General features: G+C 32.2%; 2 protein-coding genes across 3 annotated transcripts in view; both read right to left on the reverse strand.

Annotated features, from left to right (window-relative positions):
* Positions 1-16471, reverse strand: part of LOC149416122 (uncharacterized) — a 107109-nt gene that overhangs the window by 12923 nt on the left and 77715 nt on the right. The window lies entirely within an intron of this gene.
* On the reverse strand, positions 8116-11876 carry LOC149416123 (uncharacterized). Of its 2 annotated transcripts, none has more exons than XM_089641580.1 (4): positions 11791-11876; positions 10884-10958; positions 9235-9435; positions 8116-8361 (listed from the first exon to the last, which is right to left on the reverse strand). In XM_089641580.1, exons 2-4 carry the CDS (start codon positions 10945-10947, stop codon positions 8168-8170), a joined length of 459 nt encoding a protein of 152 aa, XP_089497706.1. In that variant the 5' UTR covers positions 10948-10958; positions 11791-11876; the 3' UTR covers positions 8116-8167. The 2 variants fall into 2 exon arrangements, with proteins under 2 accessions (XP_089497706.1, XP_089497707.1); XM_089641581.1 differs by having other exon boundaries at positions 11692-11808.

The following is a 16471-nucleotide window of genomic DNA, read 5'->3' on the forward strand; positions in this document are numbered from 1 at the left end:
TGTATTTTATGTTGTTAATCTAAATAAAAAAAAATTTTGGAGTACTTTTGTCTCGTTTATTTATGTAAGTGTTCAAACCATCACAATGTTGCAGGACTATTAATAAATGCCAAAAAACCAAAGTTATGCATATAAGATCACTTTATGCCAGATTTCAATTTAATCCTAATATTATTTCACATAATTTTAATTGCATCCATGAAAATATCCCGACTAATTGTAAATGTGAAAGCTTAGAATAAGTTACGGAATATGTCAATTTTTGTGTTACAGTAGATTGCTTTTTCAAAAGATGGGACAAAAATGGGACAAACATATTAAAAAAACCTGTAAAAGACTCAGATAAATTGCTGGCAGAATGTACACATTATTTTTTTCCTATCAATTGAAACAATTAAAATAATTGTTATGTCAATGGCAGAATCTATTATAAGATATGGATAAACCATATGGGGAAATACTACTATAACCAATCTGAAACAAGCCCAAGATTTTAGTCAAATTTAAGGTTTGAACTATGAACAATACAAATATCAAAGTACTGCAAAATTTCAAAAGTTGGCTAAAATTTACGACTTTTAGGCCTTATGCGGGAGACCTACATGAAGTGCTAAATTTTTTAAATAATTTTATTAATGTTTTTGGTACTTATTGTTAGAGGAATTTTAACTTGCAGCTTAGAATAAAACTGTTTTAGATTCTTTTAATATTTTTGTAAAAATTTACTTTTTTAGTAAATTTTCTAAACTTTAAGCCTTGTGCGGGTGACCAAAATTTTTTTTAAAAATCCAAATTTTTTTGTGATAAGATTCGGTGCCTAGTAGCAACTTTTTTTTAACTTGGAATTTGAAAACAAAAACAGTTAAAAATTGATACACCCTAATATGTATTAACTATTTATTCAATAAAAAAAATTAAAAAATTAACTTAAATGACTATTCGTGACGAAAATCATTGCGTATAACAAAGCAAATTATTGATGTAAAATTGATAAACGAAATTGCCGGAAGAGTAAACACAGAATATTTTTTGATGGAGTGAAATTTTTCTGCTAATAGCATTACTGATAATTTTTGTGACAACCTTCAGTTGCATCAGGCTACAGGTGTTTTGCAAAACCCATTGTTGATAACTAACACAGTTGGTGGAATTTTTTTTATTTAAAGTAACTACCTCTGCAAAATGTTATTCAATAATTTACATAGGTGTTTTCTGCAAGATCAGGTAAGAATTCTTATTTCGTTGCTGCATGATTTTGAGTTTTTTAAAATCATTATCCAATTTTCAATAAATATGATTATTACAAACATATAGTGGTGTATAAAATAAGTAATCCTGCAAAACTTTGACATGACAGCTTGTTTGTAGGTTCAACCGTATCATTATAATTAATGTTTATGTTTAATAACAAGTGAATTTTTATTTCTACTGACTTCTAGTTTTTTTAGTTCACCGTTGATTTCCCAATTATACTTTCACAATTCTAACATGTGGTATAAATATCGCACCATCCGCAAATAATCTTTTCTTGCACCCTTTTATGACCATAAAACATAATTTATGAAAATGAATAATAAAAATGGTCCTAGTACGGAGCCCTGTGGCACTCCCAATTCTAACCTGTGGTATAAATATCGCATCATCCGCAAATTATCTTTTCTTGTACCCTTTTATGACCATAAAAACATAATTTATGTAAATGAATAATAAAAGTGGTCCTAGTACAGAGCCCCATGGCACTCACAGTACATTCATTAACGGTTCAGAATGTACACATCAACCTTTGTGATTTGTAGCCCGGTACGTAAGTAAATTTAAAACCTCTTTAACCCTTTCTAGTTTATATTGTTATTGTTTTTTATGACTAAGAGAATATTTCCGTTTTAAATAATGCTAAAAAATAGATTTCCAATAATATGATAAGAAATTCGCATAATATTTATTTATGTAGAATTTACGGCACTAGTGCCATTTACATATGTAAGTTTTTTTTTTATACATACATAGTATTAAATTTTGATGTGTGAAAAATTAAAGAATTAAAATAAAACATAACAAATAAAATAAGCGCAATAAACCTGTTTAGTAGTGACCTCATTAAAATAAGTAGCGTTAAATGTGTTATTAGTGCAGATTTATACTTCACAAGGGGCATATTAAGAGAACTGCGATTGTAGTATAAAAGTTCCCTAGTGTGTAAGTGTACAATCTATACATAACTGAGTTATATCCTGAGATTGTGGAATAATTGTCACAATAATACATACTAGAGGACCTTGATCTAATGGTAGGTACATGAAATTAAATCAACATTAATATATCAGTGCCAACTGATAATTTATAATTTTGTATAAAAATATAAGATCAATTTTTTTTTCTATAACTTTTTTTTATTTATATACTTATTTAAAAAATATATATTTTACAATTTAAACCTGCTAAACTGCTTTTGCAGTTTTTCAGAAGATTTATATTATTTTTTAACTTAAGCAATTTCAATTAATGTAATAACAAAATCAAAATCTATTGTTTCTAAAGGAATTCCAAGCCTAAAATTAATACACCTCAACAATCTTAATTACTCCGTTAGCATTGAAATTTCCTCAGATGTTTTTGGGATTATTGTTTATTTCTATGAAATTTCAATTTCTTTCGATCATCGAAGTTTTGTGTTATTTTATGTAGGTTATATAAACCTATTTGTTTCAAATCGCATATTTATTTATTTATAAATTCCCGGCTGGGCTTTTACATGTTATTTTTTGTATTTTTTTACAAAGAACATCTAAATAAACACAACAAAATCAAAATAAAATCAAAAAACAAAATCAAAAGAAAAATATAATATTTATAATAAATTATCACATAATGTATCACTTATGATTAAAAGTGTTTGTTATCATTTTATTTTCTAGCATATCTTAATCTGCCAGAAGATGGTAAGTTAAAAAAAGGGTTGATCACTGTGCAAGCCCAACTGCAAGTGCAACGAAGGTTATGTCAGGGACTATAACAACGTTTGTATTCTGCCAGAAGATGGTAAGTTAATAACAGGGTTGATCACTGTGCAAGCCCAACTGCAGGTGTAACGAAGGTTATGTCAGGGACTATAACAACGTTTGTATTCTGCCAGAAGATGGTATGTTAATAACAGGGTTGATCACTGTGCAAGCCCAACTGCAGGTGCAACGAAGGTTATGTCAGGGACGATAACAACGTTTGTATTCTGCCAGAAGATGGTAAGTTAATAACAGGGTTGATCACTGTGCAAGCCCAACTGCAGGTGCAACGAAGGTTATGTCAGGGACTATAACAACGTTTGTATTCTGCCAGAAGATGGTAAGTTAATAACAGGGTTGATCACTGTGCAAGCCCAACTGCAGGTGTAACGAAGGTTATGTCAGGGACTATAACAACGTTTGTATTCTGCCAGAAGATGGTATGTTAATAACAGGGTTGATCACTGTGCAAGCCCAACTGCAGGTGCAACGAAGGTTATATCAGGGACTATAACAACATTTGTATTCTGCCAGAAGGTTGTAAGTTAATATTTCAAAATTAACACAATTCTAACTTTCGGACAACCAAAATGAATTTATTACCAGCTGGAGTCATCGGAATTTTTCCGGTGACACCGGAAGTCCTTAGTTTTTTGAAAATTCGTGTAGACAACACATAATAATTTATGAATATCGGAATAAAACTGTAGAGTATAAAAATCAAATTGTGCCGCCCGCCCGTTGTCCATTCGACAACCTTCTTTAAATACGTTATGATATATATGTAGGTAATAAAATATACACAAAATTATGTTTAAGTCAAGTGAGATATTGAAAGAAAAATATAGAATTTTAAAATTAGATTAAAAAAAATTGTTTTTGACAATTTTAGTTGAATATGTTTTTTTTTGCTAAACCAATTTTAATTGCTTTTTAGTTTGAAAACAAAATTGATAACATCATCGCTAATTCTTTTATAAAATCATAATAATTTTAGTAAAAAAAAAATTTTTTTTTAGCCTTTGCAAACAAAAATTCATTAATACACCGTAAAACCAAAAAAATTGTAAACATGATTTGTTATTGATTATTTTTAGCTATGGTTTGTTAAATTAATAAATTTTTTATGAATAAATAGTTTTATAATAATTTTAAAATAATAATATGTAAAATTTAGAAGAGCAAATAAAGGTAAGTTGTTGACATTCCGTATAGGTACATAAACAGGATTTTAGGTAGCAATTTCTAAGCCTATTTGAAGACGTAAATGTGATCTTCTGTGCTGCACCCAGTTGCCAAAAATTGTGAAAAATATTAATATTTGTTTTTAATTGTAAAAAATATCATCGGGCAGCAAAAAAACATCTTAATTTTTAACTCCAAACTACTCAGAAGTTTTTGGTTAATTATTTGTTGAGTTGGAATTATAAAGTTAAAAAACAAATTAATAATGTGTTACATAACATTATTAATTAACTAATTAAAAAAAATATATATCAACTTAGAAAAATATTCTTAGGTCCACATCAAAATATTATAAATATTGAACAGTAAATGAATAAGCGAAACAAAAGAAAATAGCTGCAGAATATAAATCTAAAAATGTCAGCCTGTTATATCTTCAAAAGCAGGCCCTTCAGGTTAAAACGGGAACCTTCTTCATGGATGGGGGAAAAAGGGCTACCACACCATATGATTTTTTTGGTTGTACTGGGACTCGTTTCTGGGTTTTGGTTCTAGTAAACTTACTTTTACAATATATATTAATTATAAAATCCTTCGAATAAACTTGTATTTTACATTCACCAATGAGATAACATGCGATTTATTAGTTAAACAATTTATCAATCAGGAAAATACTCAATTATTAAAACAATAATAGATAATTTATTATCTGTTCAATTTCGTCTACCGTAAAGTAGGGATATCTTTTAAAGCAAAGTATCCACAATCAGTCAACAACTGTCTGCCAACAACGTATTTTAACAAACTTTAAACACTTCAAAATATTATCTTTTTAATGATAAACTTATGTTTATAAGACAAGATTTTATGTATTGATATTTCAGGCGACTAAATGTTGCTTTTAATTATGTGTTATCCTTTATGATATGCATAAAACTTTGTCTTATAAACATTAGTTTATCATTAAAAAAAATATAATATATTTGACAAGTCAAATTATTTCACCAACAAATGTAGATATAATATATCTCGACGCCATCTAGTGGGAAATTTAGCACTAACAAAGCCTTTCCTACAAAAATAAATTTGGTTGTTTAAAGGTGAAACGAATAATAAAGACCTAAAACTGAGAATACTCCTCATCAAGACCCATGTATGGAGTATCTTGATGTACGGCTGCGAAACATGGTGCCTATCCAAAAGAGATAAACGGAGACTAGAGGCTTTTGAGATGTGGTCCTATAGAAGACTGTGAGGAATTTCCTGGAGAGACCATATTACAAATGAGGAGGTTCTCCAAAGAATCGAAGGAGGAAGGCACCTGCTCAGGACCTTGTCCGAAAGGCGTGCAAGATGGGTCGGCCATGTTATACGACAAGAAGGCCTCTTGCATGTCATAATAGAGGGTATGACCGAGGGGACCAACTCTAGGGGACGCCCACGCCGAGAGTACCTGGAGGACCTGCTGGTGGACGTGCGCTGCTCATCATATGCAGAAGTCAAAAGAGCCGCACAAGACAGGGAAGAATGGAAGAGGAGATTAGAAGAAATTGCTGCAAACCAATCCAAGGATTGAAACCAGAGAGAGAGAAAGGTGAAAAAAAAATATAATAAGCAGTAATTGTTGATTGAGGTACTATCAAATTGAATTATTTGGCAGGTTGGAAATAAGCCTAGTGGTTCATAGAAACTGACTGGACATCAGAAGGTACGGGTTCAATTCCCGTTGGCGGCATTTATTTATACTAAGGTGATATTTTCAATTTTTATTGATATTTCAGGCGACTAATTGTTACTTTAAATTATTTGTTATCCTTTAAAGTATGTTTGGAAGGAGAAGCATAGTAAGGTAAGTATCAAGTACAAATGGCAAAACCGTTAGCCTTATTCACCATGGATATTGGAGCGGGAGTTACGATCATCAGCAATGAGAAACCGAATCAAGAAGAATAAGAAACATAGGGCATCTCCAAAATGCCAAGTGCGGAGTACTACAAATTGTTGAACAACCTTTGTCATTTCATTTATAAAAAAAAAAATTGTTTATAACGAAAGTTATTGATAATTAAGACTTATTTACTTAACTTATCTACTTATTTACTATTATCACGATGTAATATGTAAAGCTAAGCAAATAACATGTTATCTTTGACAACACAATCAATATTATTCGAATATTCTCATCGTTTGGTATAGAGGAGCGGCACTTATAATTCTAGCATTTTTCCGATAATTCTAAAATCGAAAATGACATAAATGTTTTTATGAGTGTTGGTTTAGATGTATTATGCACACAATAAAAATCAAAATGGTGTCAAATCAAGCAAAACAAAACACAACTTAATAAACGAAATGATAGAAAAATGATTACGTGAGAATTCTGAAGAAACCATTACTCATGTTTGTAATGAAATTCTAAACTTTTGTCCATTAGAAGACAGAAGGAAAAAAAAGTCATTAATTTTTTCACAATTTAAATTGTATTATTGATTGACCCACTTCATTACCACTCAAACTTTTCAATATCTCCTCCAGTAGACTCAGAATTAATGAACTGCTCTTCCTAAACTAACACTGATCTCATTAAAGATACTATTCACCAGCGTCCAGAATGTGTTTGGCTGATCAAATCAAGTCAAATCTGATCAAATCAGATTCGAAGTGAAAATACATTACAATTGTTAGGACTTCAAGCGAGGTCTTGACTTGACTTGTCACTTCCATTTTATGATGTTTTTTTGAATTTAATAATTACATTTAAAATTAGTAAAAAAAATTTGGAGTAGAATATAATACCAATAAATTTAAATGAATCATGAAGGGTTACAATTAGAAATCGAAACCAAGATCTGTTGTTTTACCAAGACAGCGTCTAGTTGGGATCTAGTTATTAAAATTCATTTATTTCGATCTCATATTTCAAATTCAGAATTAACAATATCATCTAATAACTTTTTTCCATATTTGTAGCTTTTAAATGATCACATATTTCCAATGAATTGGTTTGGAACTTAGAAAATATGGGAAAAATTAGTAGCAAGATAATAATTACGTTGATGGGTATAACCTTAAAAAATAATTTAAAGAAAAAGTTGTCCCTGAATAAATAACTTTACTAATAATTGAAAACAATGTTAACGAATCTCAAACGATTGAAATAGAAAATACAGAATAAAATTCATTCGCATCTAGGATTTGAACACACGAATTCGACCATATCATCTTGTGTCATTTTTAACTTCAACTGAGAGCTACTAACATTATCTTCATTTTCTCAATGCATATTTTTTGGCTGCTATCTTTATATATTATTACTAGATTATGATGGGGCTAAATACAATATAGATAATTTCTTCGATAAAAATATACATTTTTATTTTAATGTGCGACATCTAGGATGAATATTTTTTAGTGAAATAACTTAATGTGTAACATCTCTAATTGTAATATTTGATAATTTCAGACAATATTCAAGATTCTCGAACGAAAGATGTGTTAAGAAAAGTTATAAAAAGATTCAGTCGTCGATGTCCCGTTAGACCCCCCATCAAATTAAGGAGCCAATCATTTAAAAATTTACGTAGAGCTCACAGAAATCACAGTTCTCCTGAGAATTACGGGCTTCGCCAATATTATTTAGTGTTTTATGTGAGAAGTAGGTAACTAAAAAACTCTTCTGTTCTTAGTTTAATAGTTAATACTTGCTTCAGTTTACACTTCTTAGATTAAACTTACTGTAATTTGTTGCTTGAAAATTCCGTTTTAAGAAACTACTAGTATGGAGAGTTAAGTTTCATCTAGTACATCTGGTATAGAATTAGACTAAAAGAGATCGCGCTACTCTATATAAAGACTCATATTTTTTTGTCTCACTTTAACACTACTTAAATCAACTTATCGTCTATCTAATCCTACAAGAAGAAAAAAAACATAACATTAGAATCATTTATTCCACAACGAAACAAATTAGTCAAGTACTTCCATTAAGCTTCAAAACACTCGTCGTATAAGATACAAGTGGGGTCCTCATCGGAGACCTTGACGTAACCCGGCAAGCACTCGCAGCCGTTGATAATGCAGGCGCTAAAGCAAGTCCTGTCGATGCTTGGCTGGGCACAAGTTCCTCCGGGACAGGTCGACGCACAGCGGACCCTCCAAGCGTTCGGATCTGCACATTCTAAAAAAGCGTAAACTTTGTTAAAAAAATAATAAATAAGTTTAATTTTCATTTCAATTGGTTTTGCGAGGTATTTTTTATTTGGTTACAGTTACAGCAGACTTCATATCATATCACTTAAACAACTCTATTATAAAATTTTCCTCTTTTACATTCATAAATACAAAACATAAGAAATAACAACAAACACATATATTAGCAACACTAGATCTCAGGGTAAAAAACATATCCAACAAGCAACTACAACATACAACATTTGAGCAAAAACGCTTTCTATATACTATGGTACTAAAACTCTGCAATAAAATGCCACTCTCATTCAAAAGTCACAACAATATTTTAACACCAGAATGAGATCAGAAATAGATAATATACTAAAACCGAATGCAATCTGAAGCTAAAACCAATCAACTGAATAAAAAACACAATGTAATATAGTTTAATTATTTTGGACACAACAATATTAAATAAAAAAATTATGATAAACTACTGTTTAAGAAACAAGACAAAGCACAAAGAATAACATTTTATGTAATTGTGCAATCAGACGTCTGCGGGTTCAATTCCCGTAGGCGTCATGTATTTTTCTCGGAAGATTTTTTAAAAATTACTTAGTGTTTTAGGCTAATAATAATTGCTTAAATTTAATATATTTTTTAATTAGATTATATTATCCATACTACTAAATTTTAATAAAACTCAAATGAAATCCTCCGCACGGGAGATCCTAGTGAAGATATAATTATTTATTTGTTACAACAACTAAAATAAAACATTTTATTGAAAAAAAATTTATTATTTTAAGAATATATTCATTTATGTAAATGTATGGAGGTTGTTGGTTGTCTTATTAATTCTAGAAATTCCAGTTACCATCTTCACAATCCCAAGGATACACGCAGACTCTTTGGTCGTTCCTCAACTTCCCTCTGGGGCACATGCAGTTGGGCCTACCACACAGCCGTGGATTAGGGGTGTTCGGCAGTCTGATGGGACCTCCACCCAGGAACCTCTCGCAAGTCTGATCGTTCCAGCAGTAACGCAGCAGTTCACCGCTTGGACAGCCATTATCACCTTAAAACAACATTTATTTCTTTTCAATAAAATTTTAATAAATATTTAAGATAATAATTCAGGAACAGAAAATGTAAATAGATTAGTATTGTTTTGTGAACATCTCACTCAGAGAACTTATACAATATCCACTCTGAGACTATCAATGAGTTTCATATATGGCGGCAGTATTGTATATAAGGTTGGTAGCAGTTATACAATTAAAAATAATAACATTATAATAGACACAATGTAGTGAAAAGAAAAGGATAATCCACAAAGTGAACGCAATGGAGCAGTTCATCGATTTCATATTGTTGCCCACATGCCTTATATCTTCAGGAATATAGGTAATAGGCATTAAAATCGCATGGCAAACGGAAACTCGATTTTAAGTTCAAAAGTGGTTTTTATTTATTTTATAAGCAAATTTATAAGAAAGCAAAAAAGTTAACCAAGGGAAACTGTCACAGATAATCTTAGCCATAATATATAAATGAATACAGAAACTTTCTGTGGTTCTAGTACAAAAATTGAAAGTTCACTCACCACAAAAGACAAGTGCAAATGTCAGGAGTGAAAATGAAGGTGCGGTCGTCATATTAAATGCGAATTAATTTGTGGTAATCAATATTAAAATTTTACTCGATTACTTGGGATAGAAGGTTGACAGTTATTTAGAATTGGGAAGCGATTCTGACTAAGGTTATTCCTACCTCTGGTCTTCTGAAATACGTCTTGTTACGAATCGATATTATGGCACTGATGGATACCTTGGGTGGTAATCAATGCACAAGTTTCTGTAATAGATTCGATAATACATACACTGTTCATTGTACTAGTTTTCTCAAATGACAGAAGATGTATAAATAAATTGTTGCAAATTTCACTGATGTGGTTACCCCACACTGTGAGAAATGAAGAGGTAATTGTGTAACAGCTTGGGTGATAAACCTACTTGATTCTGTGCAAAGGATTCGGTCCATCTGATTGACAATGATTGACCAATTGCCTCTATCTCTAATTCACAGAGATGCTGAGTCTATTCTACAGGCATTTTAATGGAGCCTACTCTAATAATAAGAATAGAACACAATGATATTGGCTTCATGAGAACGGGCCGCTTCTTCGAATCGTTTTTGTCTAAGACAGCTCGCATGTGGAACGAGGTGTCGACATCTGCTTTCCTCCCTAATGCAATCCGGGTCTATTTAAGAGCCGCATGTATAAACACCTCTCTTGAGCCCATACCGTGCTACCACACTACCCTACCCGCCTCACAACACTGCCCAACCGGGTGGCGACATACCTCCTATGCCTTTAGACTGTACAGATATGGGCGCTATTGTGAGGTGTAACAACAAAAATATAAAATAGACAACTTTCTTGTTATCAAGCCAATTGCTAATCAACCATATAACTTTAGGAGTATTTGTACATAAAGAAGCTATTGAACTTTTTTTTCTTACCACCCTGCGCTTTGGAACCAGCAACCACGCAGGCTAGGAACAATCCCACAATAACAAACTTCATGTTGAATATTCCTGAAATGAAAAGTTTTATAAACCACTTGTATTTGGTGTCCTTTGGTGCACTGTACACGAATTGCAGTAGAGTATTTTTAACTGATAAAGACTCATTATAGTATTTCTATCTCGCTTTGCATTACTGTGAGATATTTGATTTCAGCAGTGTTCGAAAGTGCCAACTCTACGATTTGTATTTTCATTTAAAAGTTATGCATAAACACTTTCCATTTCTTTTCATGTTGCAAAATATATATTAAAAGTTTACTTCCATGAAATGAAAAAAACATTCACCTTACGTTTGTGTAATTAAATAAGTTTTTATTTGATTTCCATAAAGTGTTTACCAGATAAAAAACGATTGTAAAAAGTTCCTCAATTTTTTTTAAATAAATTTTACTGTCAATTTGTAACATTAAAATCTGAAAGATTCTTACATTTACTCACGGAAGTAAAAACAGTACATATTTCATTTTGTGAATTCGAAAAATTGACTAACTTCACATTTAAATAAAAAAAAAATTGATTGAAAATGTTTAACCCGAAAAAAAAAAATCATTTTACTGTAATACATATATTTTTAGTGGCCACAATTTTTTTTGACAGTGTATAAACCTTCATACAACTTAATGAAACCTTTAACAACTTAATGTCAACCGATTTCAGAGAAATACGTAAATGTACGCGAGTGTGTACGTGATTGCCACCAACATATAGGTAATGATAGAATACAGCGAGTCTATTTGCTTACTTTCAGCTCGGTCAGAGGTCGTCAAGTGGGTTTATTTGCAACACTGAAAACTTGTGAAATTCAAAGAAAGAGTATTTAATAAAATATTCAAGTTCTTACCGGAATATAACGAGAATGTCTCACTGATGCGGGTATGGTAACGTTTCTACATATATATTCAATTGTTTTATTTGATTTTCATGCTTGCTCAGTAACAATTGATTTAGACAACATATTTTTAAACTTTATCATTGCTATTCTTTAAATGATTTATCGAACACTTGTTGTTTTGGTCCAAGGGATGTCACTGTTTTTTTTTCGTCTTCTATACGATGTTTTTATAAAGAAAAAGAAAAGAAATGAGGTTCTGGGAAGGAGAAAGGGAGAAAGATATGAGGCGTGGATAGTAATCTGGGGGTCAGCGTGTTCCGGTGTGACGGAAGTATGAATCCATTCGTTCCCCTGCAGTTCAAGGCAATGGGTCGACAGAGTCCGGCTGAAGGTGTAAAAGGTTCTCCCTTTACCAGCATATCCCAATCCGGACCGCCACGCAGCTAGTGGGCAGGTTCGTCTGCCAATACACATAGATAAACCTTACCCCACGAACCCGGACTCCCCTGCTAAGATCCTATCTTCCTGTGTGTTTTTTGTATTTATTGTACCAATTAGCATACATTTATTAAAAACATTTTAATAAATGTATGCTAATTGGTACAACAACAAGCTTTTACTTGCATTAAATTTGAACGGTTTTGAAGATCTGAAACCCTCAAATATGTATTTTTCGCATTACCGTGAGCACCTGATTCAGTACACGATGTCAATCAGGTTTCGTTTTAATTGCACAGAATTTTCCTGCTTTACCACGGAGGCGTTTAAATCTAAATAAGTTCACGGCATTTAATATCAATTCACGATATTTCTTTCTATTTTAAGGAAGGAACCAAAGATTAGGAACGAGGAGGTGCTCTACCAATTGAACTTCAGTTCTCTCAAAATTATTTGAAATGTCACCATAAACGCGTTAGTCCACCCAATCCCTAATGGTACGCTTACATTTGCGAACATAAACGCGAACCGAGCCACTAATTCCACGGGAAATGAACGAATCAAACAAAGCGGCGTTTCGCGCCATTTGCGGTTGCTTTGTTCCTTTCCCATAAGTAGAGGTACCGCCCGATAGCCATGACTTGTATATTCTCAAATGTATTGGAAAGGGTTGTTTATAAAATCATCAAGCGATCGGCAATATGGATTTCAAAGAAACCGACTATGTGGCGATTTGCTCGGGTATATGATACTTGGGGTCAGTACTGAGAGCGTTTTGAAGAAATTCATTCCGTCGGTGTGAAATCTTCAAAGTCTACGATCGTATAAAATCCATCCAACTCTGCATAGTTTATGGACATTCTCGAGGGAAAAACTATTTAGACCGTAGTTGACGGCTATTCTTTCTCTCAGCACCAAATTCATCAAAAGGTACCACAATAATTTGTACTGTCACCGACGCTGATTTTGTTGCACATCAAAGATCTCGTTGAATATCCATCAATTCACTGCTAAGCTGACGACAGCACCTTTTAAGAGGGTTAGATTCTGACAAGCTTTCTTCTAATTACGACATCCAATCAGCTCGGGAAGGTTGGTGTCTGGGGTAAAGCCAACCTCGTCAGTATACACGTTTCAATAGGATTTTTGAGACGTTGAAACTGACCAGGTTGTGTTGGGTAAGCGTGTCTCTGATTTCGACAAATACGGAGTTCAGTGAAAGTTTGGTGCAATTTGATGGGAGCACCCTCCACAATAAATATTCTATTCAAATCCTGGAGTAAGTTTCTCAGACCAATTCAAGAATCGGGGCTCCGTAGAACCCCAAAAAATTACATAGCTCAGTGGTTTCAGAGCACCTGACCTTACATCAGAAGGCATGGGTTCAATTACCGTTAGCGTCATTTTTTTTTTTTTAATTGAATAATTTTCTAAGTAGTCCTTTAGACAGTTAAGCACTAGCGCAATGATTTCATATAATCTGGGCTTTTTCAAAATCCAAATTGTCGAAGCCCTTTCTACAGCTTTTAACTTAACCCACCTCATAACGCTGCCCAACCAGGTATCGATATAGTTCCCCTGTCTTTACGCTGTACGGACAGAAGTGCTCTTGTGAGATGTCATTTAAAAAAAGCATTAATCATTTTTGCGATTTATTTGTAGTAGTTTGACATGCAAAGCTTAAAAAATATTTAATATAGGTATTTTGTAATTTAGACCAATTATAAATAAACGAATTGCTCCCAATAATGTTTACACTGAGGAAAAGTTGTATACAAAGTTGAATGAACTTAAATGACCATTCATGACGAAAATCATTGCGTATTACAAAGCAAATTATTGATTTAAAGTTGATAAACGAAATTGCCAAAAGAGTTAACACAGATATTTTTTTGATGGAGTGAATTTTTTCTGTTATTCGCATTACTGATCATTTTTATGACAACCTTCAGTTGCATCGTCCTACACGTGTTTTGCAAAACCTATTGTTGATAAAAAACACAGTTGGTGGATTTTTTTATTTTAAGTATCTATCTCTACAAAATGTTGTTCAATCATTTACATAGGTGTTTTCTGCAAGATCAGGTAAGAATTATCATTTCGTTATTGCATGTTTTGAGTTTTTCCTGTGTGGAGTTAATGTTTTAATTTGTTTTTTAAATCATTATCATCATTATTACAAACAAATAGTGGTGTATAAAATAGGTTGTCCTGCAAAGATTTGACATGACAGCATGTCTTTAGGTTCAACCCATTTTAATGAAAGTTAACGTTTAATAACATGTGAGTTTCTATTTCTACTGACATCTAGTTTTTTAAAGTTCACCGTTTATTTTTCAATTACGCTTTCACAATCCTGACCTGTGGTATAAATATCGCATTATACGCAAATAATCTATTCTTTCACCCTTTTATGACCAAAAATATGACGAAACTTTTATGACGAAAAATGCACTGTCTTACATGTTGGAAAAACTAACCCTACACTTGACTACAAACTTAATGCAACACCTCTAAAAGCAGTGACATTACAACAAGACTTAGGAGTTACCATATCACAGGACTTGAAATGGGAACCACACATCGCTGGAATTGTGAAAAGAGCAAATTCACTAACATATCTAATCAGGAAAACCTTCCTTGACCTAATACCGGACACGATGTTAAAAATATATAAAACAAATATGCGACCTCTCCTGGAATATGCTTTCCAAATATGGAGTCCTTACTTCGCAAAGGATATAAATCTGTTAGAGAGAGTACGGAGACGTTTCACTAAAATTACAAGAGCTCTGAAAGATCTACGATACGAAGATAAACTCAAGGAACTAAGATTACCAACCTTACAAGAAAGAAGAGAAAGGGGTGACTTGATCCAGACTTTCAAAATTTTATCTGGACATAACAGTTGCCCTAGCATCCAAGAAATCTTCACTACTAATAAAAATATAAATCTCCGTTGACACTCAAAAAAATTACCAAAACGCCTTTTGCATCTAATTCTAGAAAACACTTCCTTGCAAATAGAGTAGTGGATGCTTGGAACGAACTCCCACAATATGTCATCGATGCAACAAATATAAATCAATTCAAAACTCTACTGGATTCACATTTGGAGAGAAGAAAGAACTTAGTTCAAACTTAAAACAACTCAATTACTGTCAAACTTGTTGTGAAATCAGATATGAGCGCATCAGCAGAATTCTGCCTGCTCATTACATAATAATAATAATAAAATAGCATAATAATTATGTAAATGATGAATAAAAACGTTCCCATTATGGAGCCCTGTGGTACTCCTAGTTCATTCATTAAAGGTTCAGAATGTACACATCAACCTTTGTGACTTGTAGCCCGGTACGTCAGTATGTTCAAAACCACTTTAAATCGTTTAGTTCCTCTATATTGTTAATGTTTTCCATGGTTAAGAGAATATTTCCGTTTTAAATAATGATAAAAAATATTTCCAATAAAATAGGCAAAATAGCCATAAGCATTTCGTATAATATTGCCAAAGATATATTTTTTTTATTATTCTTTATTAACCAATAAATTAACTTACATATTTTTTCGGTATAATCCACTTCACTAGGCTTAGCCTGTTCTGAGGTGGCGGGAGTTTGATTTAATTTTAGATAATGCGAATTTACATAGAATGAAAGATTTAAATAAAAGATATGCAACCAGGGCTGGATTAAGCGTTAAAATTTTTGATAATATATTCTGATTTTGCAATCCGTTTTTTTTGTTAATTTTAAATTTGTATTTTTATAAATGTCACATAATTATTTTCCATAAAATCCCGCTAACTGATAGATAGCATCAATTGTAAATTATGTTAATTTAAAGATAAATAAATACCCGCTAGACAGAGTCTAAGTCTAGTGGAAGTTATGTCAGTCTCAGTCTAGCGGCAAGCCCGTATAGACGTTTTTGAATTGCTGTTGCAAGTGTACATGTTAAACAGTAATAAAATATTAACACCTTGATAACCGAGGTTAAAATTAGGGGCGATATAAAACATTGCTCTAAAAAATGAATGAATCTGGTAGGTCTTTTGACCCACATATATATGTCAGCAAGCACAAATCATGCATCGATGAGATAAAGGCTATACTATCGGAAACAGGAAAAACAAATTTAACGGATTTAAAATATAGATTAATGAACCGCCGCATGAAATTGCAAACTTTTGCTTTCGGAATAAATTTAGAACCAGCGGACAAATTCAAATATCTAAAACCAACTGATA

Source organism: Hesperophylax consimilis, chromosome 17 (assembly GCF_061612785.1).
Source record: "Hesperophylax consimilis isolate HC1 chromosome 17, BYU_Hcon_1.0, whole genome shotgun sequence".
NCBI lineage: Eukaryota > Metazoa > Arthropoda > Insecta > Trichoptera > Limnephilidae > Hesperophylax > Hesperophylax consimilis.